This window comes from Trachymyrmex cornetzi, unplaced genomic scaffold (assembly GCF_001594075.2).
Source record: "Trachymyrmex cornetzi isolate Tcor2-1 unplaced genomic scaffold, Tcor1.1 scaffold92, whole genome shotgun sequence".
Taxonomy (NCBI): domain Eukaryota; kingdom Metazoa; phylum Arthropoda; class Insecta; order Hymenoptera; family Formicidae; genus Trachymyrmex; species Trachymyrmex cornetzi.
Genome location: NW_017300267.1, coordinates 1,745,716 through 1,771,301, shown reverse-complemented (window position 1 = coordinate 1,771,301; position 25,586 = coordinate 1,745,716). Strand labels below are relative to the sequence as shown.

Sequence of the window (25,586 nt, the reverse complement as noted above, 5' to 3'; positions counted from 1 at the left end):
GTACTAACTGCCCCATAGCAATAAATATTTGGATTGAAATAACATTAATTTCTAACGCGATTTACTACATAAAATTAAATCAGAGTAAAGGAAAATATGATTCTTTATTTCTTAAGTGCTTTGATTTCTAATATTGCCAATAAAAATTCTGATAAATGTTTAGTATAATGCTCTCTTCGATTTTTTTTGCAATATTAATGTGTATTTTAGAACATGGAATAAATTCAGGAAGAAAACTGTCACTAAGTTCCGTTCTTTTGAGTATAAATTTTGATATCAGTTAGAAAGTGATAAATTAACAAGTCTCTGCTTTAATCAAAAGTTTAAATTATTTTTTATACAGATTATAGCAAAAAAGTTTGCGATTCAAAAGTGTATACTTTAGTGATCAAAATCTTCTGAAATTAGAAAAAAAAATGGGATTTGCAACGATTATTCTCCTAGAAATATAGAATATACTCCACGCTTGAAAACACGAATTCACAGAAAAATCGGAGAACAGTTATATATTAAACATTTCACTGCAACTCGAAGAGCACGTATATATACGTAATTTTTAATTACTTATCAAGGTATGTATGTATGTAGTATATAAATATGCTTTTAGAGAAAATTCCGACGTATTAAAAATTGTTGGCCCTGAAAAGGGCCGTTGATTTGATTTTGACAAGTGGTAGAGTGAATTAACCACCGAAACCATAGAGGGTTCTTCCTTGGCGTTTCAGAGCGTAGACCACGTCCATAGCTGTTACAGTCTTCCTCTTGGCGTGTTCGGTATAGGTCACAGCATCACGAATGACGTTTTCCAGAAAGACTTTTAGGACACCTCTGGTCTCTTCGTAGATCAAGCCAGAAATACGCTTGACACCGCCACGTCTAGCCAATCGACGAATGGCTGGCTTGGTGATACCTTGGATGTTATCACGCAAAACCTTCCTATGGCGCTTCGCTCCTCCTTTTCCCAATCCCTTTCCTCCCTTACCACGACCAGTCATTTTGAACTATACTCGGATATGATCAACAATGCTAACTCCGTGAGAACTCGACGGAAAGTGTTGCCACAGGTCCGTTGGCCATGCTTATATAAGTGAGAGGCAGCCCGTCGTATCCCCTCTCCTATACCAATAGCCAATCAGCGCCTTAGTAATATAGTAGCGCAGCCGTAACGCTGAAACTGCGCGAGAGAAATATAATTTTTTCTCTCTCTCTTTTTCTTTTGAAAATTGAAAGTATTATTTTATTGCAGACTGATTTTAACAGTTCTTTATCTGTATTACTTATTAAAAATGTATATTAATTACTAAATTTTTAAAACATGGAAAAATGTTTATAATGTCAATAATACGGCTTACTATTACGTATTGAATTGACATTTTTCTAAATTCTGATGTCATCGATATTAATATTATAGTTGTATTTATATAATTTTATTGAATGTATTTAGCTATATCTATTATAACCTTATCACAATAATTTAAACTTATATGCATTACGTATTACATAGTGTCTCGTTCTATGTCACAAATAAGCATTTGCATTCGAAATAAATCATTTAACACTAATCACATTTCTTGGATTTTTATTGATTGAAGAATATTTTTTTGTTTTTATATAATTTATGGAGCCAACACATAGAAATAATTTACGAAATACAATATAATTTAAAGGAGAATGAAAATTATATTCAAATATAAATCGAAAGATATGACTATGAAAAAACTAACTCTTATTTATTTAAACTTTTCTAAAAACAAGTTAAATTTTTTATTTATAGATACACAAACTTTTCAAATAGAATTTCTGGAGTCATTTGAAAATTTTATTTTATTTTATTTTAGCTTTATAAACATCTTTTCTCAAATTAAAAAGGAAAAATATATATGTTATATATGATAAATTGTCAAGAAAAATAAATATTTCAATTTCTCTTACAAGTGTAAACAATATTAATGATTAGTTATTCATTTGTTTTTTCAGATAAAAATTTCTAAAATTGTTAATTGAATGAGTTTAGAAAATTTTTTATATTAAATTCAAATGTATTTATATAGAAAAATATTACATAAAAACATTATAAAGATAAATATTTTTGGCGGAATAAATATGTATCAAAGAAATTATGAGATGTCCTAACGAAAAAATATTGTTCTTATCGTAAGAAGGGCTGATCATGATTGATAATTACATTTTTAACAGGAAAGATTAACTGCGGAATCTATATTCTTTTTTGACATTTCTATATGTGGACGACATCCATATTCATTAGAATCTTTCTTTTAATGCACGTATAATGTCTTTATATATAGTGTTCTGATATTATCATACTAAGTGAGATTCAGTCCAAACCTACGCATCTAGTTTTTGGTAGTGTAGTCCTCGAAGAGAGTGTGACAATTACTTTACCTAGGCATACACTTTATAATGCAAAGAAGGTTCCACATGGGTTTATAAATAGCATACGTTTACTTTTTAAATGCAATGAAAATTATTTTGTTAACAATTTTTGAAAAATAGTGACCATATATTAAAACCTTTTAAAAATTACTCATTACAATTTTAACAATTACATATATCAAAGTCGAGATTATTGGAATTGGTCATCTAAAGTGAAGGTTTACTACTAAAATTACATGTTAATTCTAAATATCTCAGAAACTATGAAAAATCAATATCTAGTTATTAAGGCAAAGTGACTTAAAGTTTTATTTTTGATAACAAATCAAAATCAAGATTTTCAAGAATGTCCTTAATCTAAATAGTTATGAATTTATCTTCTCAAATTTATCATTGAAACAATAAAACAAGTATTTTTGCTAATAAAATTTTCCATCAACAAATTTATTAAATTATTAGCAATAAAAAGTAAGTGCGATAAGAAAAAACATAAAACTGGAAATACTCTATTTACAAAGAATAATGTTCATTGTAATTCGTTATAGAATTTCACACCTCGCTCAAGTATTTCACGTTTTCATCATAAGCTTTAAGAGATTAGCATAATGTCAATTTACATTTATAGCAAATTTAAAAGAAATCGGAGTGTATCCAATTAAATAAATTTACTATATAAAATCGATTTACGATTAGCACAAGATTATAAATTTCAGAATATGTATGCTTTTTAATAAAATAAAAAATAATAAGATACAATAAGAAAGAAATTGTATACAATAAAAAGTATCTTTCTCGATAAAATGTCATTAATGTAATGTACATAATATTGTCATTTATAATTAAATTTATATAGAATGTTAAAAAAAACCATTGAGCATTTATATGATAGATAGTACATACCATACTGAATAAAAAACCTTAGTGAATATAGGTCGAAAATTCGTTTCTGAGATATAAACATTTTTGTATGTTAACATCATGAATGACTTACTGGCTTCTACATGTCGCGTGTGATGTTTACCTCAGTGTTTATAAACTACGTTTTGTATATCCTCATTCAATTTCCATACATATTTTATAATAGAAGATTTCACTGGCAAACGGAAGATATGTGGAGTATTTTCTGTAAATATAGCAAGTAATTCATTCATGATGCTAATATATAAAAAAATATTTCAGAAACGGTAAAGCTTTCAAGAGAAAGCTAAGATTTACTAAGATTTTTGTACTCTTCTTAGTATGGTGTGAATTATCTACCATAAAAATGCTAAATATTTTTTTTAACACCCCGTATATACGTATATTTGAATTTCAAAAAAATTGTAAGTATAACTTGTCTTTTTAAAATTATCTTTGAGAAATAAAACACATTTTTAGAAATAAAAGTGTCTTATTATCTTTTATTAACAAGTTTGTTAATAAATCATCAGCGAGACAGTAGGCGCCATAAAGATTATTAAATTAGAAACGCTCTGTTTTTACAGAGACAACATTCATTACAATTTGCTAAAGTATATTTTATCGAAGACTTCAAGAACTTAGCAACTAGCGGATTAGGCTACAAGTACGCTGAAATACTGTTACGTAATAGTGCAAAAAGTGTCGCTGTGGTTGACCTGCCAACATCAAACGGCCAGAATGCGGTACCTAATTATTTTGGAAAATGAATTTGAGAAGGGTCGTGCTGTCTTCCTTATTTGTGACGTGACGAAAACTGACGATTTGAAGGAGACGTTAAAGAAAATCGTCGATGCATTCAAAAGCCTTGATATTATTATCAATAACACTGATATATTGAATAATAAGTATTGAGAGGAAACATTCGATCTCAATGTTAAGGCACTAATTCATGACTCTATGTTCGCATTTGACTACATGGAGAAGCATAAAGGCGGTGAAAGTGGTGTAATAGTTAATATTGCATCCATAGTTGCATTACATCCATTTTATATTATGCCAATGTATTACGTTTCAAAATTAGCTATTTTGGGATTCAATCAGTTTTTAACAAGTATGTACGATAAAACTGGAGTGCGAGTTGTTATCATGTGTCCGAGCGTAATATTGGTAACAGATATCAACAGTAAGATCTATGACTCCGTTCTCACTGTGATAGATAATGCTAACGATGAAGTGAAAAAATATCCGATACAGACAACCGATAATGTGGCGCTTCCATTGATAGATCTTATTCGGAGAGTAAAAATGGAGCAGTTTATATCAGCGAAAATGGTGAACCGCCATTCGCCCCAACGAATTTTCCCCATTATTTAAAACGATCTCTGTCTATGTAAATTAATATTTAATAATGCCTTACGTTATTTTGACTAATTTACATGACATCTATCAAATCAATTATGAAATTGTCCTTTTTGAAATAAAAAATTGCATTGATATTTAGTTGACTGTACAGGTATATCTATGATATAATATTAACTATGTTCTCACATTTTCTATCTTGAAATTTAATTCTAAAATCTTAAGAATCATATATAAACAAATTAATAAGAAAATCGAGGAAGATATAGTTTATAAAACGACACGTGTATATATTGTAAGTACGATTACCAGTCGTATGTTTTACGAGGTTATAAAATATTTAGTTATTAAATGAAATATATTTATAAAATTATATAAATAAAAATTAGCAATAAAAATGATAATGTAAAATTTTATTTTATATTAAAATTACCTACATTTAATGTATAGAAATTGTATTGCCTCTTCCGCTCCTGGATTATCATCTTTTAAAGTGTTAACATATACGTACTCTTTCCTTATAGTATCCTAGTATTGTAATGATTTTTTTAAATATATATTGCATTAATTTATGAACTTTTTCACCAGTCTAATTAAACATTTTTTTTTACTTGAGCAGGTAATTTTGCAAATCTGATGTTATATTTATAATTGATGATTTTATAAAAACTCGTTATCTTTTGCATGAAACTTTATTTTTTATATCATTGTTTTATTTAGAGATAATAAAACGGTGAAACTGTTAAAACTATAACTTATAAATAAAAATGTTAAAACAGAAGTGAAATATTTCTAGCCTTACACTTATGCTAAATTTGAATGAAAATGGAGTGTTCAATTAAATAGGATATAGGCTAGATTATAACGACACAATATTATAAGGTTTACATTTTTTTTATTTAATTATTTTAATTGATATATTTCCTTTTTAAATAAATTTATTTAGTACGAACTTAATTTGCGATAGTGAGGGATGAAATTATTAGAATGCTCTATCCCTATTACGAGTCTAACGAATACGAAAGTGCTTTTGTGCAGTATTTCCAATCCAGTATAGTTCACAACATAATTGACATTCCAGATTGTTCATTGTGGTACTTAATTTCAAGATCACGAATACTGTTATTCATTTTGGAATGATTATAACTACATACATTTTAGAATTACGTGTTTTCACGCAACTTATTTATTTATAGCATAATGGTAACGAATAAATGGATATTAAAAGAAAATATATTTTTAATATAATTTATATTAACTGGTTGGAAGTGCATAAGAATTAAAGGAAATATAATGATAATAAAATTGCAAATGAAATATTCTTCGTATGAAAAAATTAGTGGCCCTAAAAAGGGCCGTTTGTAATTGCTGCAGTTAAGCTTTTTTTTCAGTTTTCTTTGGCAGCAAGACTGCTTGAATGTTCGGCAGTACGCCACCTTGAGCGATTGTAACACCAGAGAGCAGTTTGTTCAATTCCTCGTCATTGCGAATGGCCAGTTGGAGATGCCTAGGAATAATTCTGGTCTTCTTGTTGTCACGAGCGGCATTTCCCGCCAATTCCAATACTTCAGCGGCAAGGTATTCCATCACTGCAGCTAGATAGACCGGAGCACCGGCGCCAACGCGCTCGGCGTAATTTCCTTTTCGCAAAAGTCTGTGAATACGACCAACGGGGAACTGGAGTCCAGCACGATTAGAGCGAGACTTCGCCTTTCCCTTAGCTTTTCCACCTTTGCCACGGCCTGACATGGTTGCAGTTAGAAAAGAATGAGATTACACAACGATACGAAGGGTACGACGTTTCCACTCGAAGTGTTACTTCCACCGGTTCTTGGCGAGTATTTATACGATATTACGATGGTTACGCGCATCCAATCGGATGTCGAGCGCGTGACGATTGGTTGTATCGAGTCACGCGATTGGTGCGCCACCACTGTCGCTTTACTGTATATATAGAGCACACTGCGGCTCGGCGCCGCCACTTTTCGAAGTTCCGTCTCAGCGATTGCTTGCGCGGCGCTAAACGAAGAATTGAATCATGCCACCGAAAGCGAGCGGCAAAGCGGTGAAGAAGGCCGGAAAGGCTCAGAAGAACATCAGTAAAACCGATAAGAAGAAGAAAAGGAAGAGGAAGGAGAGCTATGCTATCTACATCTATAAAGTGCTGAAGCAAGTTCATCCAGACACTGGAATCTCCAGTAAAGCTATGAGCATAATGAATAGCTTTGTCAACGATGTCTTTGAGCGTATCGCTGCTGAGGCATCGCGTTTGGCTCATTATAACAAACGCTCTACTATCACCTCTCGGGAGATCCAAACTGCTGTCAGACTTTTGCTGCCTGGAGAATTGGCGAAGCACGCCGTGAGTGAAGGCACTAAGGCTGTCACCAAGTACACCAGCTCCAAGTAAATTATTGCTCTCAAGATAAACGGCCCTTTTTAGGGCCACAAATTTATTTATACGTTTGGTTTTCTTCTAGTTCGAATTTTTTTATATATTTATGTATTAATTCCTGAAATTTTCAAATCCTTAATTATTTTATTGAAGTTTTTAAATTATAATTAGTCATTAAGATAATTTGTATAATAAAAACTTGTAACTAGGATTTCTAATTTAATTCTTCATTTATAATTACATTTTATACAAATATTTTATAAAAAAATATTTATAATTACGTTTTATATTCTTTTTAATTTTCATAAATCGCTTATGAATTTTGTAATAGAATTCGGTAAGCATAAACTTCTATGAAAAAATTAAAAAAGAATATGGTGGAGAATATTTATCGAAAATTTTACGTGTCGCGCGCGCGCGTGCATTTTTGAAATATTCCCCAAACGCTACAAACTTTTTAATAGTTTTATTGTATACAAGAAGTCATTCTACAAAAAACTTACTTATATAAAAAGGTTTAGGAAAAAGTAAGTTTAATAAGGTCTTTTTTAACATCCTTTACCCACAAATTGTCTACGAATATTTTCTAGTTGCGTTGCATAATTGATATTTTTATCAAAGCAGCAAAGATGGTATACAGTATTGCATAATTTTCAACCAGTAGAAGAAAATTTTTCGATATAGTCGTGCTTTCTTACCTGCGAAGGCTGCGAGCGATGGTCATTCTGATGCGAACATCTTTGATGTGAGTCAGCTTTTTTTTGGAATCTCATTTAAACTCTATGCTTTCGCTTCCTAAAAAGTTATTGAAAAAAATTAAAAAAAAAAAGACTTATAAAAGTAATAATAGAATAAGAATAATTAATTAAAGTTTTTGTATATATATTCTAATGTTAAATTTATTGAATTAAAGTATTAATTCAATGTTATTTTAATTTTTTGATTATAATTAATTATCCAGAAGAACTGCCTTACTTCGATTGTTAAGTAGCGACAGCCAAAGGCAAGGATGAAAAAAAGAGAAAAACGTGACTCGTTGGCTTTTGCTAATTAATGATACCGACATTGACAACTGTCGGTAACTACGTATGGAATAGTCCTTAGTATACTATTCTGTATATAACTTTGTGTAATTTAATAACCTGGGCGGTAATGGCTCAGGAAAGGATATAACTTTTTTATTACAGCTTTTTCAAAGACTTAATAATATTTAAATATTAAAAAAGTTAAATTATCGGTTGTGTCAAGTTATTTAGTACACATTCCTGTTGGAACAAGTACAACCTATTCTGAGGGACAAAGATGGAGCTCTATTAAATTGGCGAATAGCTACGAAATATGTCGAATTAATGTTGGAGTAACCAGTCTAATTTAGGTTGTACTTATGGTAGGCAAAACATTAATTCGTATATTTCATACAAATATGACGAGATAGTTCTGAAGAACCACTCGTCCGCGGCGGACGTTTGGTTCCTTTATTTCGGTTCGGCTGCTTTTATCTTGTGTGTTTTTGAAAGAATTGCCGACTTAGGGGCTCCGCACAATAAAAGGAACAGGGGATAGAGAACAGAATAAGAATTTCAACCTATCAAAAATCATGTATTGTGGAATACACTCTGTGTGTTCCACAATACATGATTTCTGATAGGTTGAAATTCTTATTCTCTGTTCTCTGTTCCCTGTTCCTTTTATTGTGCGGAGCCTCTTAGACCAGTATTCATAGTCAGATCTTATATTCAAGATCGTCTTAAGTACGGTCTTAAGAAGTCATCAACCAATCAGAAGGCTGCATTAGTGTCTTAAGATATTACTAGAGACGGTCTCGAAATAAGACTCGACTATGAATACCAGCCTTAGACTATAGGTCTGCTATAGGTCTGTTTTCTGTGACTGAACCAGTGTACACTTTTGGAACTTAAAATGAAATAGGTATATATTTGATATTTGTCGAAAGCAAGAAAGAGACTTCTAGTGCAGTCTAGTGCAGAAACAGAAAACAGACCACATATGTTTTGATAAACATATAGCTGTCTCGCGGTTTTGGACGATTCGTCCATTCGTGCTGACACGTATCCGTGCGACGTGACAACGTAAACGTAAGGTACCTAACCCCTATTAACCTGGACCCCCCACTATTGAAAATCAAAATCGCGATGGTCAAAAATTTAGTGCTCTTTATTTGTTAATTATTTGCTAAAAAAAATTTTTTTGCTTCAGCGGTTTAGTGGGAATAAAAAAATAAAATAGGGGGTTCAGGCTGAAAAAAATAGATCCGGTGATGCTACAATAAAATTAAGCACACCAGATTTTTTTGCTTTTTATTTGCTCGAAAATAGCGTAAATAAAATTCGAAAATTTAATATTTTTAATATTAAATCAATACTAGCGGTTGCGTAGCGAGAACCTACACGGCCCGCGCCGCGCTACTTCAAGTCCCTTTTCTACCTCCACAGAATTATTTACTCGAATGTATTTGTATTTGATATCAGAGTAATCGTTAAGTCACGTACTACGAAAATATGACCAAATCCGATTTATTTGCTAATTGTAAAGTGCCGAAAACAGCCAGGATATTGAGCACGAGCGCGCGGTCAAGCAGCGCGCTGCGTATCAGTACCATCTTAAATGGCTCGTGGAATGTCGTAAGAATTATTTGCTTGCATGATTTTGGTGGCAAATTAATCCTAGGACTGTATACTATCGATTCATGCTGAAATACGATTTATTTGCTAACTGCAAAGAGCCGAAAACAGCCGGGATATCGAACACGAGCGCGCAGCCAATCAGCGCGCTGCGTATCACTAGGGTCTTAAAACGCTCGTGGAATGTCGTAAGAATTATTTGCTCGGATGTTATCGGTGCCACTGCAATCCTGACAACGCCCTATCGAAAACTGCCAAATTTCGATTTATTTGCTAATTCTAAAGTGTTGAAAATGTCGAGTTAAGTGAGAACGCTCCGCGACGTACTTGCAGATGTGTTTCTAGCGTCCAGGAATTATTTGCTCGCACGATTTTGGTAACAAATTAATCCTGGGACTGTATACTATCGATTCGTGACAAAATACGATTTATTTGCTATCAAAATCATGCAAGCAAATAATTCCTGGATATAGTCACATCTGGAAGTACGTCGCGGAGCGTTCTCTCTTAACGCGACATTTTCAACACTTTAGAATTAGCAAATAAATCGAAATTTGGCAGTTTTCGATAGCGCGTTGTGTCAGGATTGCAGTGGCACCGACAACATTCGAGCAAATAATTCTTACGTCATTCTACGAGCGTTTTAAGATCCTACTGATACGCAGCGCGCTGATTGGCTGCGCGCTCGTGCTCAACATCCTGACTGTTTTCGGTACTTTGCAGTTAGCAAATAAATCGTATTTCGGCACGAATCGATAGTATACAGTCCCAGGATTAATTTGCCACTAAAATCATGCGAGCAAATAATTCTTACGACATTCCACGAGCCATTTAAGATGGTACCGATACGCAGCGCGCTTGACCGCGCGCTCGTACTCGATATCCTGGTTGTTTTCGGCACTTTACAATTAGCAAATAAATCGGATTTGGTCATATTTTCGTAGTACGTGACTTATTACTCTGATATCAAATACATTCGAGCAAATAATTCTGTGGAGGTAGAAAAGGGACTTGAAGTAGCGCGGCGCGGGACGTGTTGGTTCTCGCTGCGCGATCGCTGGATTTAATATTAAAAATATTAATTTTCCGAATTTTATTTACGCTATCTTCGAGCAAATAAAAAGCAAAAAAATCTGGTGTGCTTAATTTCATTGTAGCACCACCCGATCTATTTTTTTCAGTATGGGGGGTCCAGCTTTATATTAACCTTGACCCCCCAATTAATTTTTTTATTTCCACTAAACCGCTGGAGCAAAAAAAATTTTTTTTTAGCGTATAATTAGCAAATAAAGAGCACTAAATTTTTGACCTATCGCGATTTTGATTTTCGATGGTGGGGGGTTCAGGTTAATAGGAGTGAGCATCCATGAGCAAACAAATGGAAAAAATATTCGATTTTTTAATATTAGGGAGGTTAGCGTGAAGTGGACCCCACAAAATTTAAATTTCGTATATCTTTTGAACTAAGGGTGAGCAAACGAAAATTCGGACGGGACAATCGTGAGCAAATGATGAGTAAACGAATGCAAAAAAAAATATTCGATTTCACTATTCGAAAACACGAACTGAACGAATCCAACACACCCGGTGAGCTCGGGCGCCAGGTGTCTCCTCTGGTCAGATTGATGTTCAAATGAAACATCATCTGGCGGAAGGTGTACGAAGATTTTCTCCTGTAACGTAAAACAAAAAAAAGGAAGCAACATGTACCATGGTAACATTAGCGTTCGATAATACATAATTGTATTATAAAATTGTTTATGGTATTTAACTAAAGAATTCCATCCGCCATATTGATTCAACCACTTTGAATTTTCAAATCTTCAAACCGCCATAACGATTCGGTCATTTTTCTTATTCAAACATTTTGAATCCAGATTCGTAATATTATATTTTATAATGTCTAAAAAGGAGAGTATAATGGAGAAGCGCGCGCAGGGAATGTGCCAATATATTTAAAAAAGCATATTATTTAATTTAAAACATGATATTGTATTACGGAGCAAAGTTTCAGCTTAAAGTCTATTTTATTAATTAAGATACGATGATTTTTAACGGAGTTATGAGCAATCAAAATCAGAATGCTCTTTTATATAATCCGCGTGTAACTTGGTAACAAAAAGTCGTAGGAACATTTTAAAAACAAATTTTAAAAAACTAAGCTTTCACATTAGGTAGTCGAAAATTTCGTAATATATTCTGTATATAATTAAGCTAACAAAATTCCAAAAAACTTTTTCTCCAGCCCAATATTATTTGGTATAAAATTGTAATGAGTTTTACACATTTGTGCAATATCACATTTTCTAATAAGTTTTTCATACTGATAAAGCTATTATTATGGCACAAGTACATACGGCAACATGACAACACTTTTCATAACTAGCGCTCAATAAATTAATTTAATTTATGTGGATTAGAATAACTAAATTATAATGAAATCCTTCCTTGAATAATTAGTAATGAAGTAAAAAAATCCCGCCATATATGGCAGGAGATTCAAATTATTCAAATCTATTCAGAAAAGAAATGAAAATACGCAGCAAAAATTTAAAAAATGTGCAACTTATTGGACAGAAAGTATAGCAAACATAAAAATAATACAATTTTATCGGAAAAAAGTGAATCTTTCATTGAAAAAGTAAGTAAAAGTGAGCCTTCTTCAAAATAGGTAGCGAGTAAAGTGAAAATAGTGACAGCGGCAAGCCTGCATGTGTACAATTCAGAAGATATTTCAAATACATTCGACATTTTAAATTAGTAAGGTAGAGTGGAGTGTTGTGTGCCTTGTAAGGTAGAGTGGGGTGTTGTGTGCCGGGTTTTGTTTTTGAACCATAACTTTTTCAAAAATGCATATTGTTGTAATGTTAAACATCCTATTTGTAGCTTATCTCAATGCCGAAGAATCTGTAAGGGCAGTTTTTTGAATTTCGCAAATTTTGAAATTGTTTTATAATTCTGAAAAAAAGTGTAAATTTACGATTTTGAAAATTTGTGGGGTGTTGTGTGCCACGACTGTAAATAGTAGAAAACATTTTTCAATAGTAGAAAGCATTTTTTTATAAATGTTCTTTATTAAACCTTGAAAAAATGAAAATATAAGTGTATAATTGTAATGAAAAAGAAGTTTAATCACTTTCAGCCGCTTCGCATTGAGAACAAGTGAAATATCCCGTTTTCATATTTGCACACTTGAGGTGAACAGTCCGATCGCACTCATTGCAATGAATGGTGTTATTTCTGTTAGGTTTTTTAGGCATATTGCGCAAACAAATAATGCAGAAGTCGACGTCCTCCTCTTCTGATGATCGAGAGGATATATATATTTTCTATATACCGAGACAATTTCATTCTAGAGATATTATATAATTCGCTCACTGACCGGATAGATTTATTTTCAATTGCAATCTCTTTTATCGCACTAAGTAAGTCAGTACCAGTAATATTGGTCTCTGGCTTCGGCGTATTTTTATAAGTATTGCGAGGCATGCTGACTACGAAAATCCTATGAAAAAGAAACAAAAATTACAAAAAAGTAATGAAGTTTCACTTAAAAATTACTACAATTACGTTACATTTGCATGAAAAATGCAAATAATTCGTCTAAAATGTATGACACGTGGTAAAATGTCGAAAATGGAGTGGTACACAACACCCCATATTCCGTGGCACACAACACCCCATATGCTACATTTCGAAATAGCCACCATAACCTCGTTACACGCTACATTTACACAAAATAACTTTAACCATTTTAAAGGCAATAGTCCATAGATACTTTTAAATATCTGAAGATTTACCTGTCGCTTCACTTGCCTGCAAAATTGCGTGAAAAAAATCGTCCACAAAACTTTTCGTAACACAACGAAACTACAACTCGTGAAACTTGTGGGACGCGTGCACAAGCGTCGGATGCTCATGGAAAGTTAGATTAGGTCTACAAAGTAACCTGACATTACGCGGATGACGTCATACTAGTTAAACATGGCGGTAAATCAAGCGGCACACGACACCCCATGGCACACAACACCCCACTCTACCTTAATTATGCGCATTTTATGTAACATATTAATATAAGAAATTAAATTGAATGATTAAAGGATAATATATATTTTTAATATAAAAATTTATATTAACTAGTTAGAGATTGAAAGAATTAATTAAAAGATAATAAATTGTAGAATTGCAAATGAGATATTCTTCGTACATGAAGAAATTGATGGCCCTAAAAAGGGCCGTTTGTAATTGCTGGAGTTAAGCTTTCTTTTCAGTTTTCTTTGGCAGCAAGACTGCTTGAATGTTCGGCAGTACACCACCCTGGGCGATGGTAACACCAGAGAGCAGCTTGTTCAACTCCTCGTCATTGCGAATGGCTAGTTGGAGATGCCTAGGAATAATTCTGGTCTTCTTGTTGTCGCGAGCGGCATTTCCCGCCAATTCCAATACTTCAGCGGCAAGGTATTCCATCACTGCAGCTAGATAGACCGGAGCACCGGCGCCAACGCGCTCGGCGTAATTTCCTTTTCGCAAAAGTCTGTGAATACGACCAACGGGGAACTGGAGTCCAGCACGATTAGAGCGGGACTTTGACTTTCCTTTAGCTTTTCCACCTTTGCCACGGCCTGACATGGTTGCAGTTAGAGAAGAATGAGGTTACACAACGATACGAAGCGTGCGACGTTTCCACTCGAAGTGTTGCTTCCGCCTGTTCTCGGCGAGTATTTATACCATATTGTGATGGTTACGCGCGACCAATAGGATGTCGAGCGCGTGACGATGGGCTGTGCGCGTCACGCGATTGGTGCGCCACTACTGTCGCTTTACTGTATATATAGGCCACACGGTCCCGTGTCCGTCACTTTTCGAAGTTCCGTCTCGGCGATTGCTTGCACGGCGCTATACGAAGAATTGAATCATGCCACCGAAAGCGAGCGGCAAAGCGGTGAAGAAGGCCGGAAAGGCTCAGAAGAATATCAGTAAGACCGATAAGAAGAAGAAAAGGAAGAGGAAGGAGAGCTATGCTATTTACATCTATAAAGTATTGAAGCAGGTCCATCCAGACACTGGAATCTCCAGCAAAGCTATGAGCATAATGAATAGCTTTGTCAACGATGTCTTTGAGCGTATCGCTGCTGAGGCATCGCGTTTGGCTCATTACAACAAACGCTCTACTATCACCTCTCGGGAGATTCAAACTGCCGTGAGGCTGTTGCTGCCCGGAGAATTGGCGAAGCACGCCGTGAGTGAAGGCACCAAGGCTGTCACGAAATACACTAGCTCCAAGTGAATCATTCCTCAAGATCAACGGCCCTTATCAGGGCCACAAATTTATTTATACGTTTGATATTCTCTTTGTTGGAATATTCTTAGAAAACATTTACGTATTTATTTTTATAGTTTCTATTCTTGAATTGAAAAATATATATGTCACGTAAGAAATGAAGTTTTGACATTACAATCATATATGGTTTATAATCTTGTTAGAACTGAAGTTTATATAATAACACTAATTAGGACCTATTATAAAAGCAAGTTAGAATTACCAATTTCTTCATTCTTTGTTGAAAATCGTTCGCAATTCGTGTTATACGATGTTTGATTTTTGTGAATTTATGAGTCCTTTATAAATTTTGTGGATCTTTATTTATCCTTTACGAATTTTTGTGATCATAATATTGAATTTGATATGAACTGAGATATTAACTATGAGAATTAGTTTTAAAAAATGTTAAAATTTATAAATGTGGTATAATTGACATTTTCATCTAACTGCCTTAGAAAAAATATAAATATTAACAATTACTTAAATCAGACGAATATTTAGATAGTTCATAGACATAGGTCTCATAATATTCTGTCTGAATTTCCAAAAAATGCCGTAAAATATTTCAAATTCAAATACTTAATATGTACATTAGCTGAATGATTAAAGTCACGATGTAAGTATATTGTGGCGCCATCTTTCTATATGCAAAATCGCCGTTGTAATATTTTTGTAGTGACTAACATATATTGGTTAGTCTCGGATGTTTCATATTTCTCGTGTAGACATGTCAAAATTAGATACGGTATATACGATAATACCCACGTGTCAAAAAATGTACAAAATACTGCCTTCTTTTATTTAATTAAAATTTAGAGAGTAGTGAATATGGTGATAAACACAGTGCTAAAGGTAAACATCGAACTTGTATTTAGCTCTGGATTATTTTCTAAGCATAGTAAATACTTATTATAGGTTAGTTGTAATATTAAATAGTTTTTGAATATTTTTTTTTTGCAAGTAAGTTGTAAAAATGTTGAGGCGACGACACGTTAATGTTAAGACCGTTAAGGAACTGGATGCATTCCCAAAAGTTCCTGAGGTATATGTTGACAAAACTGCAGTTGGAGGAACATGTGAGTAATAGTTATTATTAAATTCCTTATGTTAAAGATAATATACATACTTATGTATTGTTTAATACTTATATATGTTGCATTTAGCTATGCTCTTTGCTCATTTTGAACGACTTAATTTGGTTCTGTTTCAGTTTCCATTTTTACAGTTCTTATTATCATGTATTTGGTAATAGCTGAAACAAACTATTATCTTGATAGTAGATTACAATTCACATTTGAGCCAGATACTGACATTGATGCAAAACTCCAAATCAATATTGATGTAACAGTGGCAATGCCTTGTGGTCGTATCGGTGCTGATGTATTAGATTCTACAAATCAACATATGATAGATTTTGATTCTTTGACCGAAGAGGATACATGGTGGGAATTAACACAAGAACAAAGAACACATTTTGAAGCTTTGAAGCATATGAATTCTTATTTAAGGGAAGAATATCATGCTATTCATGAATTGCTTTGGAAGTCCAATCAAGTTACTCTGTACAGTGAAATGCCAAAGCGGTATGTGCGAACTAACTTAATTATTTGTGATCCTATGATATTTGTTGAAAATTATAGGTGTATTACAGTTTGAACACAACTATTTATACCATTTAGATCATATGTACCAGATTACGCACCAAATGCCTGCCGTGTTCATGGTAGTCTGAATATTAATAAAGTGGCGGGTAATTTTCATATAACTGCAGGAAAATCATTGTCTGTGCCACACGGTCATATACATATTTCTGCATTTATGACGGATCGAGATTATAATTTTACTCACAGAATCAATAGGTTTTCTTTTGGTGGACCTAGTCCAGGAATTGTGCATCCTCTTGAAGGTGATGAGAAGATCGCTGATAATAGTAAGTTTGTTTTATCTTGTAAGATGTTAAAAACAAACCAGAATGTTATTTCAAATTTAATAGATAATTTTTCTTTCAGATATGATGCTTTATCAATATTTTGTTGAAGTTGTCCCTACAGATATTAGGACGTTATTAACAACATCTAAGACATACCAATATAGTGTCAAAGATCATCAGAGGCCAATTGATCATCATAAAGGATCTCATGGAATACCTGGAATTTTCTTCAAATATGACATGAGTGCACTCAAGATCAAAGTGACACAGGAACGTGATACAGTTTTCCAGTTTTTAGTGAAATTATGTGCCACTGTAGGTGGTATTTTCGTTACAAGTGGTAAGTATTTGCAAATAATGAATTTTTCAATAAGAATAATACAAAGAATTATTGAATTATGTAAATTTGCAGGTTTGGTTAAAAACGTCGTACAAAGTTTCTGGTATATTATAAGCTGCAAATTTTTTAGTTTAGAGAAGAAATCAGATAATCATGGATCTGTCTCATCACATTCCATAAATTATCGGTCGCCTAACACTATAAACTTACTTGACGTTACAGCTCCTCAAAGTATTGATATCATGCAACCTCAATAAAAATTTGTATATTAAGTATTTTATGTATTTTTCTTATGAGATAATATTTGTAAAGTAAACCTATGAAGTTCATCGTACAATGAGGTAATATTATGGTATGAGTGGAAATGTTTAAATAAGTAACGACATTTACATTTAATGATACAATTCAGACAAAATCAATATAAAAAAGTCAACGTCTATGCCATCTTTTAGATATATGTATGTCCCAAGAAACGTCTTTATAGTGTATATCTTTCAGATATGCATATTGTCTGGATTTCCAGATGATGTACATCCAAAAAGGAGATGTAAGGATGTTTTATGAGACATGATATGAGAACATCTTTATATGATGTCTGAATGACATCTTGATGATTACAGAGTGTCGATTATGTCTTGAAATGAGATGAAAATCATAAAAGTGAAAATTTACTAGAATATTTATACATAATTGGTTAACACTTGTAGTGAATTTCCTCATTTTGGAAATTTTCACTTTATTTCAAGATACACAATTAACCTCCAGAAGCGCGTTTAGATTTCTATTAAGAGTGCTTTCCGGATATTATGTTAATTTTGTTTAACATTTGGTGAATAATAAAGACAAAATGATTCCTGAATCCTGAGTGGCATTCTGGTAGAAATCTGAATACAGCCCTGGATATCTTATATCCGCGTTTTGAACATATTGTTCTCTAGCAAGTTTCTATTGTATCTATATGTAATTTGTTGAGTTCATGTCATAAGTACGGCTAATTGTATTTATATGTTAAGCGTTTATGAATGCTTATGGTTATATAAACGTTCATAAACGCTTAACATATAAATATAATTATAGCCGTACTTATGACATGAGCAAACAAACTGATGTAAAAATGACATCAGCTAAGTCAGCTTGTTTGCTGGAAATGTGGCTGTTTGATGACATGATAGTCGCATGTTAATTTGTTTATATTACTATAAAATAATTTATAATAAATGAAGTTTTTGAAATTGCAATACGTTGAGTTTTGTTGAATTGTTAGAAGAAATTAGTGCAATTATAGATAGTCGGCAAATATGCCATTTACTTTATCGGCAGTAAATAACTCTATTTTGATGAAACTCCTTATATTGTTGAAATGGACGTTGGTGCGCTGGTGTACGTTTTACCCACATGTTCTTGAGTTCGTCATCACTTCAGTTCAGTTGATCTATTTATTGCAGATAAACGTGGGTGTTTTTCCACGTAAAGTATGAAATATACGTTGCATATTTTTACAATCGAGTGTAATTTGTGGCTTTTGTAGTAATTTTACTTTCCTTTCTGATTTCCTTATTTTAAGCAATCGATAAGTAATGTGTGCTTAGTAGAGTAGTTTACTGACAATAAGCAAACAAGTTAACCTTAAAATAGAAACTTAACCTCAAAACGCATGAAGTTTTTTCGTATCCTTCACATCGTCATATAACTTCAAGGTTGAAGGCAATTATTATCCATTAACCGGTGAAATTACTCCAAAAAAATATCTTTACGAAAAAATATTAGTAGCTGTCACGATGGCAGACGTACGCGATATTCTGGATATTGAGGTACCGACGATTACGGAACTTACGAAAGAGTCAATATTGGGTAGCGATAAAAAGAATCGTAAGCGCTATGACTACAATAAAATGCCAAAACGTCCTGAGGGCATGCACCGTGAAGTGTTTGCCCTCCTTTGTAAGGATAACAACGATGTACCGCCTTTGTTTCCAACTGACACCGCAAAGGGATACAAGCAGGTGAGAGCCAAACTTGGTATGAAGAAAGTCAGACCATGGAAATGGGCACCATTTACCAATCCAGCACGTACAGACGGTGCGATTTTTCATCACTGGCGTCGTGTTGCTGATGCTGGAAAAGAGTATCCCTTTGCAAAGTTCAATAAAAAAGTTCCTATCCCTACATACACAAATACTGAATATGTACAACATTTAGTGGCCAACGGCTGGACACGAGCGGAGACTGATCATCTGTTTGATTTGTGCAGAAGATTTGATCTTAGGTTTATTATCATCAGAGATAGATGGGATCGCGCCAAGTTCCCTGCTAGATCCGTAGAAGACTTAAAAGAAAGGCAAGGATGATATACATGTATTTATAATTTATTGGTTTGGATATGCTTTCTGGAATGCCATTTTAAATAAATCCACAGGTACTATCAGGTATGTGCTGCATTGATAAAGGCAAAATCCCATACTGACAAGGTATATATCTTTGATGCTGAACACGAGAAGCGCAGAAAGGAACAGTTGAAAAAATTGTTTGAACGTACTCCTGAACAAGTAGAGGAAGAACAAACTCTACTTGCTGAATTACGCAAGATTGAGCAAAGAAAAAAAGAGAGAGATAGAAAGACGCAAGATTTACAGAAATTAATTACAGCGGCTGATCATCAAGCAGATCCTAGGAAGAGTGAAAGAAAATCTTCCAAAAAGAGTAGCAGTTCGTCTAGGAATAGACCGAATAAAACTGATACTTCTCATGTATGTTGTGAAATTGTATTCATATACGCTATGGTACTTTTATATCAAAGTATTTACATTATTTTTACAGGCAGTAGAGTCAGCTGGAATTAAATTCCCCGATTTTAAGAATAGCGGCGTTACTCTTCGTTCTCAAAGAATCAAATTACCAAGTCTCGGTCAAAAGAAAATGAAGGGCATTGAACAAATGCTAAATGAGTTACGTTTAGGTAAAAGAATATAATTCAATTTTTTCATACTGTGCTTATAAAATTTTGAAATCCAAAATTAAGATGGAAACTGTTATTTACGTTATAGAATTAAATCCACCACCGACGGAGCAAATATGTCAGCAATTTAATGAACTGCGCAGCGATATAGTTTTGCATTATGAATTGAGAAGTGCGTTATCAACATGCGATTATGAATTACAATCTTTAAGGCATCAATACGAAGCGCTAGTACCAGGAAAGGTGATTGTCAATGCAAATTCTTCAAATATAATGAATATGTAATTTCATGTAATATCGATTGTTATATTCATCTTATATCTCTCATTTTAGACTTTAACAATACCACCAGCACTCCTACCAAAAACAGAACCGGAAGTTAAACAGGAGATTATTGATGTGGTAGGATCGCCCAGTACGCCCAGTATTACTCATTAATTTAAAATAATCTATATGTAAAATAGAGATTAATCAAATATACTTTGTATATATTGTTCTTTTAATTATCGTTATGCCGATTTTCATACTGAAAGTTATTGACCATGCAGCAGCACCCATTATGATGCGTTATATAACGAATTTTTATTTTATATATTGAAGAAATAAAAATTTTTAAAAACTAACATCATACATGCTTCACTGACATACGAGTGGTATAATTAATGTGACCAGATGTTTCGCTTTCAAGATGGTTGTTTCAATGTTCTACCGAATATAATACTCAAAATATGAAAGAGAGAGAGAAAGAGAAAGAATTATTGTATTATTTTTTAAATATATAGCCATTTTTTTTTATTTTTACATTTATAAATTCTCTCTCATCCATCTGACAAATTCGTTCTGCTTTGGATCCGAAAATCTGATCACATTAGGTATAATGAAATAACGAGAAAACGTAGCGATGGTAATTACTTATATATCTGTGTATTTTATATTGTCGACAAAAAGTAACAATGTACGGTCAAACCGTATAATTTATCTACAACAATCTACAATAGATTACAATATGTTGGTTTGTTTTGTTCTTGAGGATATAAGGGCGGGGTATGTGCTCGGGAGGAAAGGGAGGAAATATAAGATCGGAATGAGATGGGAGGACGAGGGTGTGGGTCGGCAAGTGTGAAGGGTGTCAGATGGTCGTCGATGCAGGCCTTTCTTCGTTCGTGCTCCGTTACTCGCGTTACAGTTGACTCTTTATTTTTTTTGTTCTTTTTCTTCTAATCCTATGATAAATTATTCGAGATAGCTCTAGCCGTACTTGGTACGGAATAATGCGTTATATCTGCGATAATAATCGACAAACCAACGATCATATGTCCCGCATTATTTCGCTACTGTGCCTGTCTCGCGAGAACTCCGCTGATCGAAAGTAAAACGAGAGAGAGAGAGAGAGAGAGAGAGAGAGAGAGAGAGAGAGAGAGAGAGAGAGAGAGAGAGAGAGAGAGAGAGAGAGAGAGAGAGAGAGAGAGAGAGAAAGAGAGAGAGACAATGCGGTCAGGAGAGATATCCGTCCATCAGCCGCGTACGTCTGAGATCCCTTATAGAAATGTAATACTGGAAAGTAGTAACTATTTACTTATTTTGAACAATAAGCTGTTGTCTTTTAATGCTTTTAATATTCAAAATAAGTAATTGTCAGTATTATTAAATTGGCCAGTATTACATTGGTTTTCTATAAGGAAGATTGCTCGCATGTTCACCCTCTCTCGTCCTCGATCATCGTTGTCCTGGCAATCACGGCCAGTTCTTTTTACACTCGACGGTCGCATACTAATCTGTTCTTGTGTCACAAAGATACTTGTCCCTTCCGAGACTCGAGGCAGCGGCTAACTGTTAAGTCGTATCGCTCTTTTGAATATTGGGGATTTTATTTTACAGCTGCGGCCTACAACCTCCGCCATTACGTTTTGAAACCTTATAAAAATTTACATCTCGGTAAGACACATAATACGCTCATGCTTTTTCCCTATGTCGCTCTAGTCTTATTTACTAAGTAATAAACGCTATAAGAAGAGTTTTAAATGCGTATGCAACATCATCGCCGTCCGCGATGTTTCTCGCGTATACATCTACATATACATACATGTCTTTGCGTACGGAACGTTGGAAATATCTCCTCGATAATCGGAGAGATACCGCTCAAGAGTTGGAGCTGCCTCGCGTGGATCGTCGCGTAGCGATCGATTTTGTGCTCCGTATATTCATATTTATTGAACACGGCGGGGCGACCGTGTGACTGAATGATGAACGCCGCTGTCTCGAGGTGTCGTGTCCGATTTCCTAAACGAGAGACAGACTTAAAGATAAAATTCGCTGTCGGTGCACGGAACTTAAAATAAAATAGAACGGAGAAGTAGAAAGTAGTCCACCTCCTAGGAAACAGTTTACATCCTGGACAGTCAAGTAATCGGTAAAGGGAGCGATGGAAGTTGCTCGAAGAAAAATGAAACTGTCGACAATATTCGTCGTTTAACGATCCTGTCCCGCAGGCATTTGAAACGCAACGAGATACATGCTTCTCACTTATCGCGCTTAATTTCGTTAATAACAATAACATATATCCGTATTTCTTGCCCGCTCTCGCGTGTCTTATATATGACAATATAATATGCATTAATATATCATATGTATGTACAATGGCGATGGAAGGGAGCGCTCTTATTCCTCTTTCTCGCACAACAAGACACGTGTGAGATTTCAACGTGCGAGAATCTTCGGGACTCTCGAGCACTCGATAAGGTGCTCCGATTTGTTCACATCACCGATTCGCAGAGCATCGTCCGATACTATCTCAAGCAGAACGCAAGTCATGACATTAAAATGTGATGTCAAGATAATTCCAAAATAATTACTAAAAGTCGCTTTTCAATAATTTCTGCCTTACGATTCATTTTAACGCCATTCATCGTGACTTATTATTCTGCTTGAGATCGAACCTTTAATCACCTCGAGTAATTAACGTGCTGATGGATACGCGTATCGATAATAACGTAACACCACGATTGTAGCATAACGATACCAGTCCGTAACATGGCATGCGCGTGGAGAAAATAGAGCGCTTGATGTTAGTCCATTGCGATATTTTTACGTATCCCTGCGATCTAATTTGCAAATTGTAATTAGATAAATAACTATAGATACGAGAGTATGTCGAGATGTAATTAAAAGAATCAGCGTTTCTGTCGCCCGACGGCTTCATATACATCTCCCTTAATTAGAACGTCATCGCATAAACGCTCACTTGCTTTCAAGCAGCTGAAAAGTAGTAAGTACTTTAATCCTCAAACGTTTAGTAGTTAGTACTTTAATCCTCATAACTCTGAAGTCACTTTTTTTTTATTTGTGTAACCATAATAATATAGCAACAACAACAACAGCGATAAGAATAATTTTAACAGAGTAAAAGTGAAATTTGCCAACAAAGTCGGGATGAGAGAGAGAGCGGTAATCGCACTGACTTTATAGAATATTGACAGCTTTAACTCTCGGGTGATCACAATTCATTTCTCTCTTAAGAGGGCTTCATAAAATATTATTCCGTCTTAACGTAAATACTGCCGAATTGTCGAATCTAATTACCGAATCTAAGCGTATCTCATCGATGTGTTCGAATTATCGCGTTAAAACTGAAGAACAAGTTATAAGATAGAAACGATACTTTGCTTCCGTAAAGATTATTGCGGGAACAGGAAATCTATGCCGCAAGTGTGTAATCGCGATATGTCTATAATAAATTCGAGCGAGATACAAGTATAGAGCTCGATCCTTCATTAACATTTTAACCTTTGCTTTTGTTGACTTTATTTAATAATTAATATGGAGTAGATAGAATGTAAACTTGTTACTTGATTATTGTCGACTGTGTATCAACAAATACTCGCGAATCAAAGTGATGTTTTGAAGAGTCAAAACACGCCGGCTATATTCGGCGCTTGAAGCGAGAACTTCTTTTTTTTTTCGGAACTTTGAAGAATCGTTTGCATGATTTTAAGTTACATCGCTACCGCAACGTTGCTCGTCTCTTTTAACAATCGGTAACTGGCTATTTAAGTTTATGCAATTAATACATAGTGGGAAACTCTTCTCTCTCGACAAGTATTCTAAATAAATGCCTATATGTTTTATACTCTCGAGTTAATCGTATAACGCGCAGTTTATTTTTCCTCACTCGCTTTTCACACGTACTTTTTGTCGCACGATACGTGACATTAAATCCAGGTAAAGTGTGACATAAACGAAGGCGCGTCTCCGTGAGAATCGGATTTAATCATGCAAGAAGTACTCGCCATTCGAGGCCACTTACTGTCACGGCGCTTGAAAGGAGTCGCGCGCCAAGAAGACACGTGGGTACTCTTTTGGAAAGCGGGATGTGAAGTAAGTGAAATTCTGTTCTACCGCAAGATTCCGTAGGAACGCGTTGTTACCAAATGCCAAATGGCAAAAGTGAAGGAATGAGCGGTTAGCATGCAAAGAGTGGTGCGAATCCGCGACAAGTTGTACGCCGTACATTGCTAGAGAGCATTACTTGCGAATAGCGTAATTCTCATTACGGCAAAATGGAACAAGCTTTAAACAGACATCATTTCGACATTACCGTTTTAACGCATTGAGGATTGCGTTTATCATGTATAATATTTCACATTAATATAAACTTTATAACCGTTAAAATTTTATAACTTTGTAACCGTTAAAAAGTTTCACTCATATAAAATTATTTATACAACCAATACAAAGTATAAAATAATTAAGTGGACGCACAAAAAAAATTTGGATAAACTTGCCACAGTTGTTACCATATTATTGTAAAAAAGTTCAAGTATCTTACAATATCTTACAAATTTAAAAATTCAAAAAGATAAATTATCATCGTATGAGAAATTCACAATTAAGTATATCTAAGAAATTAATTATTCTGTTGATTAAATCCCCCCCCCCCAATTTTTTGAGACACGCAATTATTTCAGAATTATCAATTTCAAAACTTTACTTGTCCACGATGCGTTAAACGGACATTTTTTCCTTCTCGTGCCTTCATTCTCGAAATTGGTATACGGAGTCTTTTATCAATTCGTAACAATTCGAACTTTTGAGACACGCAATTATTTCAGAATTATCAATTTCAAAACTTTACTTGTCCACGATGCATTAAACGGACATTTTTTCCTTCTCGTGCTTTCATTCTCGAAATTGGTATACGGAGTCTTTTATCAATTCGTAACAATTCGAATATCAACGATTTACAATAAGAGTCGTTCCGTTACCGCAGTGGTTCTTCTCGCGAAAAAAAAGAAAAAAGGAAAATCGAATTGAATCGCGAAAATATCGTGAGGAAGCGTCGCAATCGGCG

General features: G+C 34.1%; 7 protein-coding genes and 1 pseudogene across 9 annotated transcripts; 5 read left to right on the top strand and 3 right to left on the bottom strand.

Moving 5' to 3' along the window:
* Positions 1–536: 536 nt before the first annotated feature.
* On the bottom strand, positions 537–1,039 carry LOC108769602 (histone H4). The gene has a single exon (XM_018520639.1). It carries the CDS (start codon positions 993–995, stop codon positions 684–686), a length of 312 nt encoding a protein of 103 aa, XP_018376141.1. The 5' UTR covers positions 996–1,039; the 3' UTR covers positions 537–683.
* On the top strand, positions 1,014–4,688 carry LOC108769517 (15-hydroxyprostaglandin dehydrogenase [NAD(+)]-like; annotated as a pseudogene).
* Positions 4,689–5,920: 1,232 nt separating this feature from the next.
* Positions 5,921–6,415, bottom strand: LOC108769541 (histone H2A). Its single transcript, XM_018520569.1, has one exon. The coding sequence runs from the start codon at positions 6,400–6,402 to the stop codon at positions 6,028–6,030; it is 375 nt and encodes a 124-aa protein (XP_018376071.1). The 5' UTR covers positions 6,403–6,415; the 3' UTR covers positions 5,921–6,027.
* Positions 6,416–6,649: 234 nt separating this feature from the next.
* On the top strand, positions 6,650–7,083 carry LOC108769552 (histone H2B). Its single transcript, XM_018520586.1, has one exon. It carries the CDS (start codon positions 6,692–6,694, stop codon positions 7,061–7,063), a length of 372 nt encoding a protein of 123 aa, XP_018376088.1. The 5' UTR covers positions 6,650–6,691; the 3' UTR covers positions 7,064–7,083.
* A 6,847-nt stretch (positions 7,084–13,930) lies between these two features.
* Positions 13,931–14,319, bottom strand: LOC108769543 (histone H2A). The gene has a single exon (XM_018520571.1). The coding sequence runs from the start codon at positions 14,317–14,319 to the stop codon at positions 13,945–13,947; it is 375 nt and encodes a 124-aa protein (XP_018376073.1). The 3' UTR covers positions 13,931–13,944.
* Positions 14,320–14,563: 244 nt separating this feature from the next.
* Positions 14,564–15,045, top strand: LOC108769554 (histone H2B). Its single transcript, XM_018520588.1, has one exon. The coding sequence runs from the start codon at positions 14,606–14,608 to the stop codon at positions 14,975–14,977; it is 372 nt and encodes a 123-aa protein (XP_018376090.1). The 5' UTR covers positions 14,564–14,605; the 3' UTR covers positions 14,978–15,045.
* A 655-nt stretch (positions 15,046–15,700) lies between these two features.
* Positions 15,701–17,583, top strand: LOC108769547 (endoplasmic reticulum-Golgi intermediate compartment protein 2). Of its 3 annotated transcripts, none has more exons than XM_018520578.1 (6): positions 15,701–15,865; positions 15,979–16,089; positions 16,224–16,596; positions 16,693–16,943; positions 17,023–17,283; positions 17,356–17,583. In XM_018520578.1, exons 2-6 carry the CDS (start codon positions 15,987–15,989, stop codon positions 17,538–17,540), a joined length of 1,173 nt encoding a protein of 390 aa, XP_018376080.1. In that variant the 5' UTR covers positions 15,701–15,865; positions 15,979–15,986; the 3' UTR covers positions 17,541–17,583. The 3 variants fall into 3 exon arrangements, with proteins under 3 accessions (XP_018376080.1, XP_018376079.1, XP_018376078.1); XM_018520577.1 differs by having other exon boundaries at positions 15,975–16,089; XM_018520576.1 differs by having other exon boundaries at positions 15,929–16,089.
* Positions 17,584–18,748: 1,165 nt separating this feature from the next.
* On the top strand, positions 18,749–20,790 carry DMAP1 (DNA methyltransferase 1 associated protein 1). The gene is made up of 5 exons (XM_018520573.1): positions 18,749–19,621; positions 19,700–20,030; positions 20,101–20,239; positions 20,328–20,482; positions 20,573–20,790. Exons 1-5 carry the CDS (start codon positions 19,062–19,064, stop codon positions 20,675–20,677), a joined length of 1,290 nt encoding a protein of 429 aa, XP_018376075.1. The 5' UTR covers positions 18,749–19,061; the 3' UTR covers positions 20,678–20,790.
* Positions 20,791–25,586: the final 4,796 nt, after the last annotated feature.

Excerpts from the sequence above, each read along its gene's own strand:
- LOC108769602 (XM_018520639.1), bottom strand. The coding sequence starts at position 995 with ATGACTGGTCGTGGTAAGGGAGGAAAGGGATTGGGAAAAGGAGGAGCG.
- LOC108769547 (XM_018520578.1), top strand. The coding sequence starts at position 15,987 with ATGTTGAGGCGACGACACGTTAATGTTAAGACCGTTAAGGAACTGGAT. Across the intron at positions 16,597-16,692 it reads TACAGTGAAATGCCAAAGCG|ATCATATGTACCAGATTACG; the intron begins GTATGTGCGAAC and ends TATACCATTTAG. Across the intron at positions 17,284-17,355 it reads TGGTATTTTCGTTACAAGTG|GTTTGGTTAAAAACGTCGTA; the intron begins GTAAGTATTTGC and ends GTAAATTTGCAG.
- DMAP1 (XM_018520573.1), top strand. The coding sequence starts at position 19,062 with ATGGCAGACGTACGCGATATTCTGGATATTGAGGTACCGACGATTACG. Across the intron at positions 19,622-19,699 it reads GTAGAAGACTTAAAAGAAAG|GTACTATCAGGTATGTGCTG; the intron begins GCAAGGATGATA and ends ATAAATCCACAG. Across the intron at positions 20,240-20,327 it reads GCTAAATGAGTTACGTTTAG|AATTAAATCCACCACCGACG; the intron begins GTAAAAGAATAT and ends TTTACGTTATAG.
- LOC108769554 (XM_018520588.1), top strand. The coding sequence starts at position 14,606 with ATGCCACCGAAAGCGAGCGGCAAAGCGGTGAAGAAGGCCGGAAAGGCT.
- LOC108769541 (XM_018520569.1), bottom strand. The coding sequence starts at position 6,402 with ATGTCAGGCCGTGGCAAAGGTGGAAAAGCTAAGGGAAAGGCGAAGTCT.
- LOC108769543 (XM_018520571.1), bottom strand. The coding sequence starts at position 14,319 with ATGTCAGGCCGTGGCAAAGGTGGAAAAGCTAAAGGAAAGTCAAAGTCC.
- LOC108769552 (XM_018520586.1), top strand. The coding sequence starts at position 6,692 with ATGCCACCGAAAGCGAGCGGCAAAGCGGTGAAGAAGGCCGGAAAGGCT.